Genomic DNA, 20,520 nt, shown 5'->3' on the forward strand with positions numbered 1-20,520 from the left:
ACATATATGTCCCCACAGTGCCAGATACATATATGTCCCCACAGTGCCAGACACAGATATGCCACCACAGTGCCAGACACAGATATGCCACCACAGTGCCAGATACAGATATGCCACCACAGTGCCAGGTACACACATATCCCCACAGTGCCAGATACATATATGTCCCCACAGTGCCAGATACAGATATGTCCCCACAGTGCCAGACACAGATATGCCACCACAGTGCCAGATACAGATATGCCACCACAGTGCCAGGTACACACATATCCCCACAGTGCCAGATACAGATATGTCCCCACAGTGCCAGATACAGATATGTCCCCACAGTGCCAGATACAGATATGTCCCCACAGTGCCAGATACAGTATGCCCCCACAGTGCCAGATACAGATATGCCACCACAGTGTCAGATATGCCCCCATAGTGCCAGGTACACACATGTCCCCACAGTGCCCAATACAGATATGCCACCACAGTGTCAGATATGCCCCCATAGTGCCAGGTACACACATGTGCTCACAGTGCCCGATACAGATATGTCCCCACAGTGCCAGATACAGTATGCCCCCACAGTGCCAGATACAGTATGCCCCCACAGTGCCAGATACAGTATGCCCCCACAGTGCCAGATACAGATATGCCCCCGCCCTGCTCACCGCTGCTGCTGGCCTTCTCCTGCCCCTTTGTGCTGCTGTGTGTGACAAGGGAGGAGAGTGCAGCGTGCACCTCTCCTGCCCCTTTGAGCTCAGTCCGGCAGCGGCGGCGTGTGTCATCTGTAGGGAGGAGAGCGCAGCTATGTCCGCTGTCCAGCGGCGGCGTGTAGGATCTCAAACCAGCCGCCAGTTCGTAAGCCAATAAGAACTCACAGACCGGCAGCGCGGCTCCTGATTGGCTGCCGGTCCGCAAGCTCTGATTGGCTCACGAACCGGCGGCTGGTTTGAGATCCTACACGCCACCGCTGGACAGTGGACATACTGTAGCTGCGCTCTCCTCCCTGCAGATGACACACGCCGCCACGGCCAAACTGAGCTCAAAGGGGCAGGAGAGGCGCACGCTGCGCTCTCCTCCCCTGTCACACACAGCAGCGGGTGGCCGGGCCGGATCAGTTGGCTTTGCGGGCTTTATACGGCCCGCGGGCCGGAGGTTCCCCACCCCTGTCCTATAGGATGCTGGGGACGACATCAAGACCATGGGGTATAGACGGGATCCGCAGGAGACATGGGCACTCTAAAGACTTTTCATTGGGTGTGAACTGGCTCCTCCCTCTATGCCCCTCCTCCAGACCTCAGTTTTAGAAATGTGCCCAGGTCGACTGGATGCACTCTGAGGAGCTCTACTGAGTTTCTCTGAAAAGACTTATGTTAGGTTTTTTATTTTCAGGGAGATCTGCTGGCATCAGACTCCCTGCTTCGTGGGACTGAGGGGGCAGAAGTAGGAACCAACTTCCTAAAGAGTTTCATGGCTGGAAACTGGCATAAATAAGGGGCATAAGTTGCTGAGGCACAGTCCTACCCCCGCCAGTATAAAAAATGACCTCATAAAAGCTGAGGAGAAACACACCATTGAAGAGTGGAGCTTCCTCCTCAGTCAGCCCGCACACTGCTCAGTGCCATTTTCTCTCTCTCCTCAGGCTGCAGAGACAACACTGGTCCTCCTCCACTACTGAACAAGTATCAGGGTGCAAAACAGGGGGGGGCCACAGTGAATTTGGTGCTATATAATTGTGTGATTAACATTATAAAAGCGCTGAATGTCAGTGGGCATTTTGTGTTCACAGGCATTGTGTTACTGGCGCTGGGTTGTGAACTGGCAAAATCCTATCTGTGTCCCTCTGACAGATTTTACTGTGGGTCTGTCCCCTATAAATCCCGGAGTGTCTGTGGTGTGGTTCTGCACATGTGTGACATGTCTATGGCAGGGAACTCTGTGGAGACATTTTTCGGGACACAGAGGTGTAATATGACACCAAGAGCCTGACTGGGTGAAAGGTTACATGATAGTGTGAATCATATCAGTAAGAGGTTGGACTGAATCTCATACATAAAATGAAAATAATCTGTTGAAGATGTGATTTTTAATAGTTCTGCCTTTCATCCACAGGGACCTTTCTGGGTCACATACAAATTTGCACAAGTAGTACAAACTGATACCAACACGGACTCTGATTCCTGTGTCGACACTAGTGATTCCAGGGTAATAGGTCCTAAGTTAGCAAAAAAGCATTCAAAACATGTTTTAGCTATAAAGGAGGTGTTAGAAGTTACGAAGCCCCCTCTTTTACCACAAGGAGAGGGTTTACTTTAGTAAAGAAGTAATGTAGTTTTCCCTGCACCTCAGGTCTGATTTAACCTGAAAAGAAATTTCTGATTCCCAAAAGGATATCAGGCAGCTTACCTTTTTCCAAAAAAGGTGGGAGTCAAACCACATTTTAGACAGTGCCCTGTCATAAAAGAGAAAAGGTGTTTCTCCCTGCGCCTGGAATGACTTCACTTAAGGAGCCGACAGACCGCAAGTGAGTGAGGTGATCTATTGATGTGGCCAATGGAAAACTACTCAGGCCTACTATTGTCTGTGCGTGGGTGAGTAGTGCTATTGAAAAGTGGTCAGAAAACTTGTCATTAGACATTGACACAATAGATGGAGACGAGATACTCCTAATGTTAGGTCATATCAAAGACTCTGCTGCGTACGTACAAGAACTGCTACCATGGCAGTATCGGCTCGGAGGGCGTTGTGGATTCACCAGTGGAATGCTGATGCAGATTCCAAAAGAAATATGGAGGCTCTCCCGTATAAAGGTGAGGCCTTGTTTGGTGATGGGCTGGATGCGTTAGTCTCGACGGCTACCGCAGGTAAGTCGACATTCTTGCCTTATGCTCCTACACCGTTGAAAAAGACACATCACTCTCACATGCAGTACTTTTGGCCAAACAAATACAAAAAGGCCAAAGGTTCACCCGTTTTTTGCAGGTAGGGGAAGGGGAAAAGGAAAGAAATCCGCAGCGTCTCCTGACCACCGCTGCTTCTGCCAAATCTGCAGCATAATGTTGGGGCTCCCTAGCGGGAGTCCGCTCGAGTGGGAGCACGTCTGAAACTTTTCAGCCAAATCTGGATTCAATCTGGCCTGGACCAATGGGTCTTACAAATAGTGTCCCATGGGTACAAACTAGAGTTTCAAGACGTCCTCCCATGCCGATTTTTCAAATCGACCTTGCCAGCTTCTCTTCCGGGAAGAGAGGCAGTAACAATGGCAATTCAAAAATTATGTCAGGATCAGGTCATTGTCCTGGTACCCTTGGCACAGCAAGGAGAAGGTTTTTATTCAAGCCTCTTCATAGTTCCGAAACCGGACAGCTCGGTCAGACCAATTTTAAACCTGAAAAATCTGAATCTCTACCCGAAAAGGTTCAAGTTCAAGATGGAATCCCTGAGGGTAGTGATTTCTAGTCTGGAGGAGGGGGACTTCATGGTGTCAGTAGACATAAAGGATGCTTACTTGCATGTTCCCATTTACCCTCCTCACCAAGCTTATCTGAGATTCGCAGTACAGGATTGCCATTACCAGTTCCAGACGTTGCCGTTCGGACTCTCCACTACACCGAGGGTATTCACCAAGGTGATGGCGGAGATGATGGTCCTCCTTCGTTAAAAAGGAGTCAATATAATTTCTTATCTGGACAATCTCCTGATAAATGCCAGATACAGGGAACAGTTGGTGCAGAACATCGCACTCTCCCTGTCAATACTCCAACAACACGGTTGGATCATGAATTTTCGAAAGTCGCCGTTGGAACCGACGGCAAGATTGTCCTTTTTAGGAATGATTCTGGACACAGAAGTACGGAGAGTATTTGTTCCAGTGGAAAAGGCTCTGGAAATCCAGAAAATGGTCAAACAAATATTGAAACCAACAAGGGTGTCGATCCATCAATGCATTCGGTTGTTGGGGAAAATAGTAGCGACCTACGAGGCCATACAGTTTGGCCGATTTCATGCCAGAGTATTCCAGTGGGACCTGTTGGACAAGTGGTCCGGATCCCACCTACACATTCACCGGAAAATAATCCTGTCCCCCAAAGCCAGGATTTCGCTCCTGTGGTGGCTACACAGTTCTCACCTACTAGAGGGACGCAGGTTTGGGATTCACGACTGGGTCCTACTAACCACGGATGCAAGTCTCCAAGGCTGGGGAGCTGTCACACAGGGGGAAAGCTTCCAAGGAAAATGGTCAAGTCAGGAAGCCTGCCTTCACATAAACGTTCTGGAATTGAGAGCCATTTACAACGGCCTTCTACAAGCGGTACATCTTCAAGATCCCGTGCAGATCCAGTCGGACAATGTAACAGCAGTCGCGTACATAAACAGGCAAGGCGGAACGAAAAGCAGAGCGGCAATGGCAGAGGTGACAAGGATTCTCCTCTGGGCAGAAAGACATGTTAGAGCTCTGTCAGCAATTTTCATTCCGGAAGTGGACAACTGGGAAGCAGACTTCCTCAGCAGACACGATCTCCATCCAGGAGAGTGGGCTCTCCACCAAGAAGTCTTCACAGAGGTGACAAGTCTTTGGGGAGTTCCTCAAGTAGACATGATGGCATCTCGTCTAGACAAGAAGCTTCAGAGATATTGTTGCAGGTCGAGAGACCCTCAAGCAATAGCAGTGGATGCACTGGTGACCCAGTGGGTGTTTCGGTCGGTATATGTTTTCCCTCCACTTTCACTGATTCCAAAAGTTCTCAAAATAATAAGAAGAACAAGAGTTTGAGCAATCTTCATTGCCCCAGACTGGCCAAGGAGGGCTTGGTATCCAGATCTTCAGGAGTTGCTCATAGAAGAACCTCGGCCTCTTGCTCCTCGAGAGGACCTACTACAACAGGGGCCGTGTGTGTATCAAGACTTACCACGGCTACGTTTGACGGCATGGCTGTTGAGCGTCAGATCCTAGTCCAAAAGGGTATTCCTAAGGAAGTCATCCCCACTCTTATTCAGGCCAGTAAAGGAGTAACGTCTAAACATTACCACCGTATTTGGAGGAAATATGTGTCTTGGTGTGAATCCAAGAAGGCTCCTACGGAAGAGTTTGAGTTGGGACGTTTTCTCCATTATCTGCAGGCTGGTGTGGATGCGGGCCTTAGATTGGGGTCAATCAAGGTCCAGATTTTGGCCTTATTAGTTTTCTTTCAAAACAATTGGCCTCCTTTCCAGAAGTTCAGATGTTCGTGAAAGGGGTTCTGCACATCCAGCCTACATTTGTGCCTCCAGTTGCCCCATGGGACCTTAATGTGGTGTTGCAGTTCCTTCAATCAGATTGGTTTGAACCTCTGCAAGAGATAGAATTGAAGTTTCTCACTTGGAAACTGGTGATGCTTTTGGCCTTGGCATCCGCAAGGCGGGTGTATGAGTTGGGGGCCTTGTCTCACAAGAGCCCTTACCTGATCTTCCATGAAGATAGGGCAGAGTTAAGAACTCATCAACAATTTCTTCCAAAGGTGGTTTCGTCCTTCCACATAAACCAACCTATTGTGGTGCCAGTAGCTACTGACACTTTCACTGAGTCACAGTCTCTAGATGTGGTTAGAGCGTTGAAGATTTATGTCGCAAGAGCAGCTCGGTTACGGAAAACAGAGGCTCTGTTTGTCCTGTATGCTCCCAACAAGATTGGGTGTCCTGCTTCTAAGCAGACTATTGCGCGCTGGATCAGAGGGACAATTCAGCATGCTCATTCTACGGCAGGCTTGCCGTTACCGAAGTTGGTGAAGGCCCATTCTACTAGGAAAGTGGGCTCATCCTGGGCGGCTGCCCGGGGTGTCTCGGCTTTACAACTTTGCCGAGCAGCTACTTGGTCAGGGTCAAACACATTTGCTAAATTTTATAAGTTTGACACCTTGGCCGATGAGGACCTCAAGTTTGGTAAATCGGTGCTGCAGGGTCATCCGCACTCTCCCGCCCGTACTGGAGCTTTGGTATAGACCCCATGGTCTTGATGTCATCCCCAGCATCCTCTAGGACATATGAGAAAATAGGATTTTGATAACCTACCGGTAAATCCTTTTCTCCTAGTCCGTAGAGGATGCTGGGCGCCCGTCCCAGTGCGTACTTTACCTGCATTTTAGTTATTACAGTTACACAAGTTGTGTTATCTTGGTTTCAGCATGTTGCTGCAATTAGTTCATGCCTGTTGGCGTGTGTTATGTTGAATGCCATGTGTGCGGCATGGCTGAGGGTGTGAGGTGGTAGATATCTCACCACTAGTTAAGTAATTCCTTTCCTCGAAATGTCAGTCTCCTTGGGCACAGTTCCTACAACTGAGGTCTGGAGGAGGGGCATAGAGGGAGGAGTCAGTTCACACCCAATGAAAAGTCTTTAGAGTGCCCATGTCTCCTGCGGATCCCATCTATACCCCATGGTCTTGATGTCGTCCCCAGCATCCTCTACGGACTAGGAGAAAAGGATTTACTGGTAGGTTATCAAAATCCTATTTTTACACATAACGGCAGACAGCGTCCCCTTTTTTACACATTACGGCAGACTGCGTCCCCTTTTTACACAGTACGGCAGGCAGAGTCCCCTTTTTACACATTAAGGCAGACAGACAGAATAGATAGATAGATAGATAGATAGATAGATAGATAGATAGATAGATAGAATACATTATACTTACTGTCTTCGCTGGCAGTCAGGCTCCTCGGTGCAGCGACTTCTGGCAGATCCCGGGCAGGGAAGAAGGAGGAGGAGTGCAGTGTAATTGGGGGAGGCGCCGCTGCAGCTGTCCCTTTCCTTCCACATAGGCTGTCCTCCGCCGCTGTGATGAGGGAAGCGCATCCCAGCATTCCTAGCGGTGGCCAGCCTATGTGGAAGGAGAGGGACAGCTGCAGCAGCGCCTCCACCAATTACACTGCGCTGCTATGGCTCCCTCCTCCACCTCCCTCCTCCTCCCCCGTGGCCGCTGCGTCTCTGTGCTCTTTTCCTCTGCAGCGGTGGCCCGTAGCACACAGTGGCAGGTGGCATGTAATTAGTCAGTTTGACTCATTACATGCCGCGCTGGCTTTGGGCCCCTTGACAGTGGCGGGCCCCAGTGCAAGGCATCGCTTGCACTGGTGGTAGTTCCGCCACTGGCCGGATTATATTATTTGTTTATTAGAGCGGAGACTAAAACAGTTACAATTTACAAAGGTATGCTTTTTATTACTGTTACCTTTGTCCATTCACTAAGCCAACAAAATTGCCATAGTCATTTATTCTTCTTGGTCCTCATATTAGATTCTACCATCGCTCTCTGTTCATTGACTTAGTAATTTAGAATGAAATGTATCAATCCTTCTAAAGAAGTGGATTAGTGAAGAAGTTGCCCATAGCAACCTACCAACTTCTACCTAGCATCTATCAAGTGCATTCTAAATATGATAGGTAGAAGCTATCAAATTCTTGTCATAGTCTTCTGAATCCTTTGGAATTCTTCAATTTATTTTCTACTGGGACATTTTTATTTTCCTTCATATTGGGTAGTATTAAGCTGGGGGATCAGTATGATATCCCAGCTGTCGGGATCCTGGCGATCAGGAGACCGACGCCAGGATCCCGAAAGCTGGGACACCGGCGGCGATCGCAGCGTGTCCCCTCACGGGCTCGCTGTGCTCGCCACACTTCGAGCCTGGTTATGTTCCCCCTCGGTTGGCAGCATGGACCACCACCATAGAGGGGATTCCAGCTGGCATGTGGGATTTCGACTGCAGGTATTTCACCAGGTGTCGGGATTCCGGCGTCAGCATCCTGACAGCTGGGATCCCGACAACCGGCTAATTGACTGCCTCCTTATGCTGGTTATCTAGCATTACTTAGAAACTGAAGCAGGCATGTGGTTGCTACAACATGCACCTTATTTACACAGTCATGTGTGAAACCATTATCATTAATGGGCAAGAGGATAAGGGGTATATTCAATTGACGTCGAAAGCTGCCGTCTGTCGAAAAGACGTCAGTTTTCGACTTTTTCTAGGTCGGAAGGGGTTCCAACCTATTCAATATTTTTGACAAGTTGAAAAATTCGACTTGTCGAAAAGCACGTGAATCGGCGGTATAGCTGCCGATCCACGTGCTTGTGACGAAAACGGGGCCAAAACCGACAGGTTTTGGCCCCGTTTTCGACCATCTCAGTCTGACATAAAAGAATGTCGGACTGAGATGTGGACCCAGAGGAGGAGAGGGGGGAGAGCCGCAGGGAGACGGGGGAGATCAGCGCTACAGCACAGCGCTGCAGCAGGATGTCACACAGCCGCGCCGCTCACGGCAGCATCCACCCGGCTCCAGCAAGTGAGGTCACGCTTGCTGGAGCCGGGTGGACACAGCCGTGAGGTTGGGCGGCTGTGTGACATCCTTCTGCACCGCTACTGTAACGCTGATCTCCTCCGTCTGCCGGCGGCTGTCCCCCGCTGGTCTCCCCGTGGCTCCCCCTCCCCCCCTCCTCCTCTTGGTCACTCATCTCAATTTCGACTTGAAAAAGTCAAATTGAGATGGGATAGAATAGGGGTTGTCGAATCCATTCAGACAAATGCATGTCGGAATGAATCCGGCGCCAATTGAATATACCCCTAAATGTGTTAACCTAATGTTGTGAAGAACTGTGACAGTTAAAGCTCAGTGAAATACTTGATGTGTGGCATGACATGTGGTTTCCTGTTTATTACATTGTGACACCACGGGAGTTTCTCAATGCAACATCATCATTGCTAGAGAAACGCAGAATTTGACCAACTCACTTGTCTGACAGGTGTGGTTAAGCTTAGATGTGACTGCAGTAATAGTCTTAAGGCCCATACACATTAGACGATGTCGCTCTGTGAGCGACATCGTCTAACGTTTCCCCCTCCCGGGCCGGCCGGTCGGCGGCCCACTGTGCACACTGAGCGATATGACAGCTCATATCGCTCAGTGACGTCACGCCCCCGCCAGCCCTGCATGAAGGTCGTGGACGACAGTCCACATCCTTCATGCATGCCCTACCGACAGCGACGATCGTTGCCGACCCGCGGGGCCGCACATCGGTCGTCGCTGGCAACATACACACTTGGCGATAAAATGAGCGACGTCGCTCAAGAAGGGGGAAAATGAGCGACGTCGCTCATTTTATCGTTAAGTGTGTATGGACCTTAAGTTCCACACCATATTGTTGTAGTAGATTGTAACTGAAAAATCCATTCTGTATACAAACTCACAGAAATAATACTAGATTTGTAGTGTGTACAATTAAAACCAGTGACATGCTGTGAGGTAAATGACTGGGGAGGCACTGGCTAGTATCAGAGCCAAATTTACACACACATACTGTATATGAGCCCAAGGGTTCATGTGGGCATTATGGCCCTCATTCCGAGTTGTTCGCTCGCTAGCTGCTTTTAGCAGCATTGCACACGCTAAGCCGCCGCCCTCTGGGAGTGTATCTTAGCTTAGCAGAATTGCGAACGAAAGATTCGCAGAATTGCGAATAGAAATTTCTTAGCAGTTTCTGAGTAGCTCCAGACTTACTCAGCCATTGCGATCAGTTCAGTCAGTTTCGTTCCTGGTTTGACGTCACAAACACACCCAGCGTTCGCCCAGACACTCCCCCCGTTTCTTCAGACACTCCCGCGTTTTTCCCAGAAACACCAGCGTTTTTTCGCACACGCCCAGAAAACGGCCAGTTTCCGCCAAGAAACACCCACTTCCTGTCAATCACACTACGATCACCAGAACGATGAAAAATCCTTGTTATGCCGTGAGTAAAATACCTAACTTTTGTGTAAAATAACTAAGCGAACAACTCGGAATGACCACCTATATAAGGTGCAGCAGTATATACTGTACTGCTGGAAATTTGGTGAGTTTTGATCAGAGATGTACAGACAAGGTAGGCAGGGGAGGCACTGCCTCACCTGTCACTGTGCAGTATACTCCAAAGTTTTGACTATAAAAATTATTAGAATGATACAAAGAAGATATTTATAATATCTTCTTTGTATTTGTCTCATCATTCTATAGTGAAAACTTCTGGAGTTTATTAGACTATGGACCTAATACAGCATGAGTTGTAGTTTTGCAGAAAATCGAGATTACCCCACAGTCCGGACACGCCTTTGTTTTCCAGACTTGCCCCCCCCAACGATGCAACAACGCCCAATAAACGGGTTCACTACGATCGGCCGGCCTCCCGGCGACCAGCATACCGGCGCCGGGAGGCCAGCTGCCGGCTTACCGACAGTGTGGCGAGCGCAAATGAGCCCCTTGCGGGCTCGCTGCGCTTGCCATGCTACGGGCACAGTGGCGCGCTACATGCGCCACACTATTTTATTCTCCCTCCAGGGGGGTCGTGGACCCCCACGAGGGAGAATAAGTGTCGGTATGCCGGCTGTCGGGCTCCCGGCGCCGGTATGCTGGTCGCCGGGAGCCCGACCGCCGGCATACTGAAGACCACCCCAATAAACAGCGTGTGGCCGCCCGTCACCACCCCCTGCCATCACTTAGACTGTGATCGCATGTGCAGAAGTGCGTAAATCGCTGAATCGGGGCCTATGGCAGCAGATGCTCTTCCTCACCTGACTGCACATCACTGATTAAAACAAATGACTCCTCCAAAACAGCTACCATTATCTACCTTACTATAGGGGTACCCCTGGTATTTTCTATTGCACATACTGTATACAGCAATTGCAGATAAATGCCTCCTACCCATTGCAAGATGAGATGTGCTCTTAATGAATTTTCTCTCAATTACAGTATAAATCAGTTTTGCAACCCCCAAAGCCAGATTCAGATAGCAACAATGCAAAGCAGACATCCAATAAACTGCCCATCGATGGCAATAAAAGCTCTAATTGTCCAGACAAACAGATCCCTGACCAGTGCCACTCTCCAGCAAACTTTAATCAACATACTGGTGTACGGAATGAGGAATACAGGAGTAGCGGCATTCTAGAAATACATTACTTGGATTCAAGTACTCGATTGCCTGATATGTCACCAGATTTAACAGCTATGGAACGTGAAGAATGGAAACAGGTGTGTACAACTTCTAATGTCTACTGTACAGTGCTAGTCATATATCATAATTCCTATGGACTGTTTGTACATTCTAAATGTATATCGGCCATAATAAGGGTCATAATTATTAAAGGCCGCCTTTGTTGATCATAATTTTCGCTGTATATCATGGCAATAAGAAAGTATACATTAGGGGACACATGTATATGTAATCAATTAGCTCCAGGGATCACACCTAGCAGAGTTAATGTGCATACAAGCTGTGTAAACAACATAGGATCCTTCAAATCCAATATTTTGTGAAATGCAGCCCATTGGTTACAGTGGCTAATGCCATCAATGGCTTCGCTTTCAGGACCTTTGTACGGTTCATAGTTTAGCAGTCACCATAGAAACCTATGGTGGCTGCTTTTATGAAGGAAAATCTCTGATATCTGCTGTGATCACCCTTTGTTATATTTATACTCCTTTCACTCTGAAGCCCCGGCTGCAACCCAGGACACTGAACATGGGTCAGAGCCGTAGCTTCAGCTATACTTACCCCTTTCACACCACCGCCCAGGTACTCGCTGCTCGCACAGGACGCTTGGAGATGACATCATCTCATATCGCTCCTGAGCTAGCCAATCGGCAGCCTTTTAGGCATGACCCGGGCCATCAATGACCTGGATCTACCTTTCACATTGCAGCCAACCCAGGTAGCAGACCTGGGATGCATGACCTGGGTCGGCCCTTTCACACCGAGCCTGGACCCAGGACGCAGTGGCTTATAAGTATCTATTAAATGTTATAAATATGTTCTATGTATTGCCTCTGTTTCTCATCTCATTAGGATGCTCATGAGCATCCTCAGATACCAATTATCTCCTGTCATTTTTAAAACTCAGCCTGTAATATGACAGTTAGGAGCTGATTGGCTGGTACTTTATCTCTCTCCACTGTATCTCTCCCTAAGGCTTAGTGCATGCCATAAACCCCATAGGGGGAGATGTACTAAGCAGTGAAAACAGTGAAGTGAAACAGTGGAGAATTTGACCATGGCAACCAATCAGCATTGAAGTAACATTTATAATTTGCATACTATAAAATTATGCAGAGCAGCTGATTGGTTGCCATGGGCAACTTCTCCACTGACTCACTTCTCCACTCTTTTCACTACTTAGTACATCTCCCACATAGTTACTTATATGTCTTCATATTTGCCAATATTCTTATTCTGCGCCTATTAAAATATCCAGGCATTGTTTTTAAATAGTAGTTAATTATGATGTTATATTCTACATGTACAACAGTTTTAAAAGTAACTTTGTACCTTGGCAAAACCATGTTGCACTGCAGGTGGGGCAGATGTAACATGTCAGAGAGAGTTAGATGAGAGAGGTTCATTTCCTAACTGAAATCTAAATTGCAGTGTAAAAATAAAGCTGACTAGTATTTGTGGGCTTCATGCAAAAGCAGGTAGTATTTGCTCTGCATGCAATAAAAATAAAATGTATTTGCACACCTTGTACCGGAACGTGATTTGTCACTGCCGGATTAAGGGCCACATGGGTCTGGGGCTGAAAATGACCAAGGGCGTATTGTTAGGAATCGTGGAGGTGTGGGGTATCTACCGCAATATTTCCCTGAGTACATAAAAGTCGAAAAACTGAATATTTTTATAAGGAAAATAGAGATACGATTTTAACATTTAGGGCCAGATGTAATGCCGTCCAACTTTGGCCCTCATTCCGAGTTGTTCGCTCGCTAGCTGCTTTTAGCAGCCGTGCAAACGCTGAGCCGCCGCCCTCTGGGAGTGTATCTTTGCTTAGCAGAAGTGCGAACGAAAGGATCGCATCGCTGCTACAAAAAAAGATTGTGCAGTTTCTGAGTAGCTCGAGACTTACTCCTAGCTAGCGATCACTTCAGTCCGTTTAGTTCCTGTTTTGACGTCACAAACAAGCCCTGCGTTCGGCCAGCCACGCCTGCGTTTTTCCAGGCACGCCCGCGTTTGTATCTGGCACGCCTACATTTTTACACACACTCCCCGAAAACGGTCAGTTACCACCCAGAAACACCCACTTCCTGTCAATCACTCTGCGGCCAGCAGTGCAATTGAAAAGCGTCGCTAGACCTTGTGTGAAACTGCATCGGCTTTTGTGAAAGTACGTCGCGCGTGCGCAGTGCGCCCCATACGCATGCGCAGAAGTGCCAATTTTTAGCCTGATCGCTGTGCTGCGCACAACGGCAGCTAGCGATCAACTCGGAATGAGGGCCTTTGTCCGATGTGCAGGATGCCGGCTGAACTCGCCTTTTTTTAAGGGGGCATTCATTTACAAGGCATGGTTTTGCCATGTAAATGATTGCCCCTTTAAAAAAATGTCCAAGTTCTGCCGGCATCCCACACATCGGACAAACTCGAATGGCATTACATTCCGCCCTTGGGATTTTTGGCCGACTGTATTGGCAGATGGCCATCATACTGTCATGATGCAGGGCCTATTGTTGTGTGAAGGCCTGGACTTGTCACATCCTCCCCAGTGTTAATCTAGCCCTGTGGTTTGTTCTAGGTGCAAAGTTACTCCTTTTTGTTTTTGCTTTGCTCCAAACTTAGAATCAGCCCCATAGTGCCAAAGTAGCATGTGTGTCTGATTGACACCAGGCACACTCCACAGACAGTTCCAACCCAGTTTGAATCACTTAGCAATTACATATAAAAAATATTTTATGAACCTGTCCCATGTAGGGAAAAGCTCCAGTCATCACCAGCTGTACAGGCAGGCACTCGTAAGTGGCTCCCTAGTGCTGCCAACCAACATTATCCGCAATTTGCTCCTGGAATTGACTATCGTTAAATGATACGGTTGAACACTGCCAACTTATTGCCCCTGTTCTGCTTCTATAGGTACAGGCTGGCAGAATCACGAAAACCTGCATCCGCGAATACATGCACCCCACTTTTCTGGGCATACGCAAAGTGTTTTCACACAATTTCCTATACATCAGCTTTCGTAATACTCACTATGCATCAGCCTCATATTCTAATCCGATTAAAGACTTAACTGGCTATTATTTTTTCCAAAAAAAACCTCTCATAAACTCATTTTTTTCTATGATTGAGATTAAGAACATTTATTTAAAATATATCCAACATGTTTTCTTAAAAAACATTAGTGCAAACATCGATGGTCGCTATATCTGCCCATTGATGATCAAACCTCGACATTTTTGGGTGTACATGGGGAAGGCGAGTCTGCTGTTTTACATTTCCCCAGTGGCTGCTAATCTCTGCTGCCGTGGGGTGGGTGCCACCGGCCTGCCCGATCAGCAGTGATAGTCTACACGTCAGACACTGGGGGAGGGAACAAGGTCACAGAGGGGCCAGGAGGTCCCTCTGTGAGCAGCAGCTGCTGGAAGATTCTCTTTCAGCAGCCGCACAGTGGACGTTTCTGACAAATAATTTTTAGTGCATCCCTGATATGGACGCATCTAATGTGACCATATCAGGGATGCGCTAAAAATTCTTTGTATGTCTGCTTTTACCTATTGTGGAATTAAGTAGTTATTCCACTGATTTTGGCTGCAACTTTTACAATCCTCGCTAAGATATAGCGCAGTCTCCTCTGCCCTCCCCCCCCCCTTAATTGCACAGTTTATCTGATAGCCAGCTAACTACTTACTGTCTTGCCATGAATATTTAAAAAGTGTTATTGTCCCAAAATACGCAATTTAGAAATGAATTAAAGTTATTATTTGTACTTACTGACTGCTTCTTTTGTCTGCATTTGTTCATTGGCTAAGATTGTGGACATACTGTGGAGTGACCCAAGGAACCAAAATGGCTGCTTACCGAACAATTTTCGAGGTGGAGGTTGTTACTTCGGGCCAGATGTTACCACAAAATTACTTGACAAATACAATTTAAAAATGTTAATAAGGTCACATGAATGCAAACAAGAAGGCTATGAGTTGTGTCACAATGGAAAGGTAAGGTATACCAATAGAGAAATGTGCATTATACGTATCACTGAGTCTTTGTTCTGTGTTTGTATCTGCCATATTCATTACACAGTTTTCTATTACTAGTAAATGATTGCTCTGCCTTAAGAAGTATCAGTAATACATCTGCTGAGTGTAATACGGAATGTTCGTTACATACATGGCAGGCTTCCTTATGGATACAGGGCTAACAATCTAAATCTGCATTCAGTGGGCAACAATTCATTCTGCTTGATTTATCAACATTTGTACTTAAACTGACTTATTTGCCTAATGTTCATAATAAGAGCCTCTAGTCAGTCTTATAGAACTCTGATAATGGGGGTCATTCCGACCCGATCGCACGCTGCACTTCTTCGCAGCCATGCGATCGGGTCGGAACTGCGCATGCACTGGCGCCGCAGTGCGTGCGCCGGCGCATGGCAGTCATCGTTGCCTAGCGATCGCCTCTGAGACAGAGGCGGTCACCAGGCGGGAGGGGGGCTGAACGGCGGTGTTGAGCCGCCGTTTAGGGGGAGCAGTCTGGCCAACGCAGGCGTGGCCGGACCGTTGGGGGGGCGGGCCGTGGCGGCTGCGTGACGTGTCACGCAGCTGTTGTGGCCAGTGGGAGTGACGAGTAACTCCCGGCCAGCCGCAGGAGCTGCACTGGCCAGGAGTTACTCCTCAAATACAAAGGCATCGCCTCTGTGCGATGCTTTTGTATTTGTGCGGGGGGGCCGGCACTGACATGCGGGGTGGGCTTGCCCTGTGCTGGGCGTCCCCCCGCATGTCTGAGTAAACGATCGTAGCTGTGCTAAACTTAGCACAGCTACGATCAACTCAGAAAGACCCCCAATATTCTCTCACTACAACCATATGGAGACATAGCCCAGTGGGCGTTGGGTATGGCATGCTGGTGGCCGGGATACCAATGGTCAGCATACCGATGCTGGGATCCCAGCTGCCAGAATGCCGGCAGGAGGGCGAGTGCAAAGAAACCCTTGCAGGCTCGCTGTGCTCGCTGTAGGTTCTATTCTCACTCTATGGGTGTCGTGGACATCCATGAGTGGAAATAGCCCCTGTTAGCCAGGATTCCGGCTGTAGGCATTGTCATTGGTCAGGATTCCGGCATCAGTATCCTGACCGCCAGGATCCCAAATGCCAGTAATGTAACTGCATCCCCCAGTAGTAAGTGCTAAGTGTGACATTACTTGGGCAGAGTAGGAGATCAGTCATGGTGCTACTAAAGCAATAAGGACTGAAGATTGGAGAAAGCAACTGAAGGAGCAGACACATCCTCCTAGCTTTTGCCTGGTTCTTGTGATGTTAATGTATTAGAATGCTTAATATTTGTAGACACTCCCTTACTAATATGTGTAAGGCTGTAAACCTGAATCTTCAGTGATGGTCCCTGGGACCAGGGGGATGCTGGGAAGTGGGTGGTCCAGTGTGCAGTGTGTCTGGAGTTGATGAGATAAAACAGCACAGCAGTGAACTCACATGTCTCTGTGTCCTGATGACTGGATTTACAAACATATGAACAAAACAGTTCTAGCATGTAATGTGAGTGTAATTCTGGATGCCTGCAGCAAACAGCATGTGAACAGAATGCTAATGCTGCTACATGCATCCATGCAACTGCACTGCCCCAATCCTCTGTTCATGAGATCAATGGTCATCACCATCATTGGCGCTTACACCTGCCCCATGCTGGGTGCACTGCAGGGCTGCGATATGGCTTCTATGTATATGCATGACACAGATAGGTAGTAACTCTGGCTACACTCCAATGGCACACCCACTGGAATGTTTCTCTTACATGCAAACACCCTATTGGTGCTTGGATGCCAACCAGTAACGTCCATTCACCCGTCTCAGAGAAATGGCTGAGTACAACTCTGATCGCTCATAAGGGAGATGTACCAAGGCTTGGGGAGTAATAATGTGGAGAAGCCCAAAGTGTCCAGTCAGTTTCTGTCATTTCAAAGACTGTGCTAGATAAAGTACACTTAGCAGCTGATTGGTTGCTGTCGGCAACTTCTCTACTTTATCAATTTCCAATTCTTGATACATCTCCCCCTTTAAATTTGGTAAAGCATGTATTTGCTTCAGTACAGTCACAGGGACTTTACAGTTTTATAGTACAGGATATAGCATTCCAGCATGACCGACCCAATTAAGCGTGTCCTAACAGTAAAACTGTGGCACGGTATGCTGGAATGTATAGTTCCACAGAAGCTGAAGTGCCACAGGTTGCCTGTCCCTGCCATAGGTTATCTATAAGGTACCAAGAGCAGCTTGTGCAGCTTAACCAACAAGGCATTTTGTTACTTTCATAAATATCTATAAAATCTGTAAACTCAATGAAAGTTTATTCACCAGCTTCAAATAAAATAAAAACAAATGAGATGTATAGCAGAGCCATAAAATATAATTGCGATCCCCCAGAGATTCCGTAGGTAATTTGGAGACACCACAGAAACGACAGCTGTTATGCACCAAGCCGCACTTTGTCATAGAGGCTTCATCAGAGAGGGGGACTAATGTCACCTGATCACAACATAAAACAAAACATCTAACATAAAAGTTGTGGAAACAATGAGCCTAATTCAGACCTGATCGCTGCTGTGCGTTTTCGCACAGCACCGATAAGGTCTGAACTGCGCATTCGCTGGCGCCGAAGTGCGTCGGCGCATGCCAGACAGCCGACGGCTGTCTTAGCCCTGCGATCGCCTCTGCCTGACTGTCAGGGAAGCTGATCATAGATGTGCTAAATTCAGCACATCTACGATCAGGTCTGAATTAGGCCCAATATGTATATATTTGTGAAAGTTACAGATTGATTTTATTAATATAAAGCTATTTTTATGTGATCCTGATTTCCTTTTCCCATTTCAAGTTAGTTTATTTGAATGTTACCATTAATGGGCCTTTTTAATAACAGAGAATCTATTTAGTAAAGTTGTACAAATAAAAGACTGAAATGTAACATATTATCATGCTTAAATTTCTAAAGTAAATACAGGTTGAGTATCCCATATCCAAATATTCCGAAATACGGAATATTCCGAAACACAGAATTTTTTGAGTGAGAGTGAGATAGTGAAACCTTTGTTTTCTGATGGCTCAATGTACACAAACTTTGTTTAATACACAAAGTTATTAAAAATATTGTATTAAATGACCTTCAGGCTGTGTGTATAAGGTGTATATGAAACATAAATGACTTGTGTGAATGTACACACACTTTGTTTAATGCACAAAGTTATTAAAAGTATTGGCTAAAATGACCTTCAGGCTGTGTGTATAAGGTGTATATGAAACATAAATGTATTCTGTGCTTAGATTTAGGTCCCATCGCCATGGTATCTCATTATGGTATGCAATTATTCCAAAATACGGAAAAATCCGATATCCAAAATACTTCTGGTCCCAAGCATTTTGGATAAGGGATACTCAACCTGTATTACAGTATCACTGCTTTATAATCCAAGCTAGGATATAAAATACAGTATAATCTCAGCTATATCATGTTCTAAAACAATTGACCACATACTTTACCTAACATCCAACGTATGCCCTTATCGGCTGCAGGAATTGTTACACTACCTCCTCTCCTAATTTTTTCAGCATTTCCCCAACACTTCCTGTGTACCATAGGGGACTGAATTGTTTATAAACCATAATTTTTTTTGTATGAAAGAGTATTCTGTTACCTCCCTTATCATTTATTGGGTTCTCAATAATGTTTTGCATTTTACCGGAATAACATATATTTGGGGGTTTCCCATAGCAAGTGTTCAGAAAACAATCTGTTTCCTATAGGTTATAACCATATTTTCAGCATCTAACTACTATGAGGAAGGAAGTAACAGGGGAGCGTATCTCAAGCTGTGCCCGGACCTGACTCCACGCTTTGTGCAATATCAAGTTAGGAAGTGCACACGCAAACTAACGCTGAACCAAAGGTTGGAGAAAACTTTCTTTTATTTGTTTTTAATTTAAAACGTCTGTTTTGTCACAGTTACAACAAGGGTCATCTTAACATATAGGCACACTGGGCAACTGCCCAGGACCCCATGATTCTAGGCTCCTTCGAGCAGAGGTGGACTGGGCCTCTCTACCTTTCAGCATGCTGGGTGGTGGATGGCTGAAGCTATCCACCAATCAGAGTGCAGCATTCTCTACCTGCCTCCCAGCCTGCAGTCATACAGGGAATGGTTGTCAGCATGCTAACTGGTGGATGGGGTCAGCTTTATCTTAAACAGTAGAGACAGATAGGTATGGTGGCAGAGAAAGAATTGCCATAACTCAGTAAGAATGGCAAATCACCAACAACTTATGGTAAACAAATTCCCATCCTAATGATGCATAAAGCCTCACCTTGCAGGTGGTGCCCCTGACCCCAGTATGGTAGAGTCAACCTAATCCATGTACTAGTGGGGAAAGAACCTCAAGTACTACTGCCAGAACTGCTATCATTCTTTCCAGCACTCACAAACATAATGCCAAAAATTAAACCAGGTTGGGATGGAAGGAAATACTAAAGGAAAAGAGGCCAAGACCTTAACAAAAAAGCTACACAACTCTGTAACCCCACCCATAATTTCACCTCTAAACTAACACCCACTAACTAATCTACCCAGTAACACAGGACACCCTTTGACTGCCAAATACTGGGACCTATATGCTAACTCGTCCTTGGAGTTTAAATGATATCCGGTCTCTAGGTCGCCCACACTAAGGTCGACATTCACTATGTTGACTACTATTGGTCAGCGTGCATTAGGTCGACAGGGTTTCTATGTCGGTTGGGTAACTAGGCCGACATGTTCTAGGTCAACATTACAAAAGGTCGACATGATTTTTTCACGATTTTTGTAATTTTTTTAAAACTTTTTCATACTTTACGATCCACATGGACTAGAATTGGGAACGGTAACCTGTACCGAGTGCAGCAGTAGCGGAGCGAGGCACTTTGTCCGAAGCGAGCCATGTGAGGGTCACGATGCACTAATTGGGGTTCCCCGTCACTATACGAAGAAAACGACACAATTTAAAAAAAACAACAACTCATGTTGACCTTTTGTCATGTCGACCTAATGCTTTTGTTGACCTATTTTGGGTGTCGACTTAGTTACTGACGACCAATAGTGGTCACCCTAGACACTGTCGAAATAAGAGTGGTCGACCCTATGAACCAGTACCGTAACTAGGCATTTTAGCACTGTGTGCAAGAAACGACATTGGCGCCCCCCCCCCCCCCCCATGTAAGATAGGGGCAGTGCGCGCCATAGGCGCGCAAAAAATATATAGGGGCATGGCTTCATGGGGAAGGGGCGTGGACACAAAATAATAGCAATTCATACTACGGTGCACAGTAGTCTCCATTATTCAAATTACGCTGCACAGTAGTGCCACTACACCAGGTAGAGCCCCTTTTATACATTACAGCAGACAGCGTCCCCCTTTTTACACATTACAGCAGACAATCCCCCTTTTTACACATTATGGCAGACAGCGTCCCCTTTTTACACATTACGGCAGACA

General features: G+C 46.8%; 1 protein-coding gene across 1 annotated transcript in view; it reads left to right on the plus strand.

Annotated features, from left to right (window-relative positions):
- The window catches only part of PPEF1 (protein phosphatase with EF-hand domain 1), a 185,373-nt gene that overhangs the window by 147,000 nt on the left and 17,853 nt on the right, over positions 1-20,520 (plus strand). Inside the window, exons 10-12 of the mRNA XM_063953095.1 lie at positions 10,750-11,031; positions 14,794-14,979; positions 18,796-18,938. Of these exons, the coding sequence (XP_063809165.1) occupies positions 10,750-11,031; positions 14,794-14,979; positions 18,796-18,938 (611 nt within the window). The remainder of the gene's footprint in view (positions 1-10,749; positions 11,032-14,793; positions 14,980-18,795; positions 18,939-20,520) is intronic.

Source organism: Pseudophryne corroboree, chromosome 2, assembly GCF_028390025.1.
Source record: "Pseudophryne corroboree isolate aPseCor3 chromosome 2, aPseCor3.hap2, whole genome shotgun sequence".
NCBI classification, from domain to species: domain Eukaryota; kingdom Metazoa; phylum Chordata; class Amphibia; order Anura; family Myobatrachidae; genus Pseudophryne; species Pseudophryne corroboree.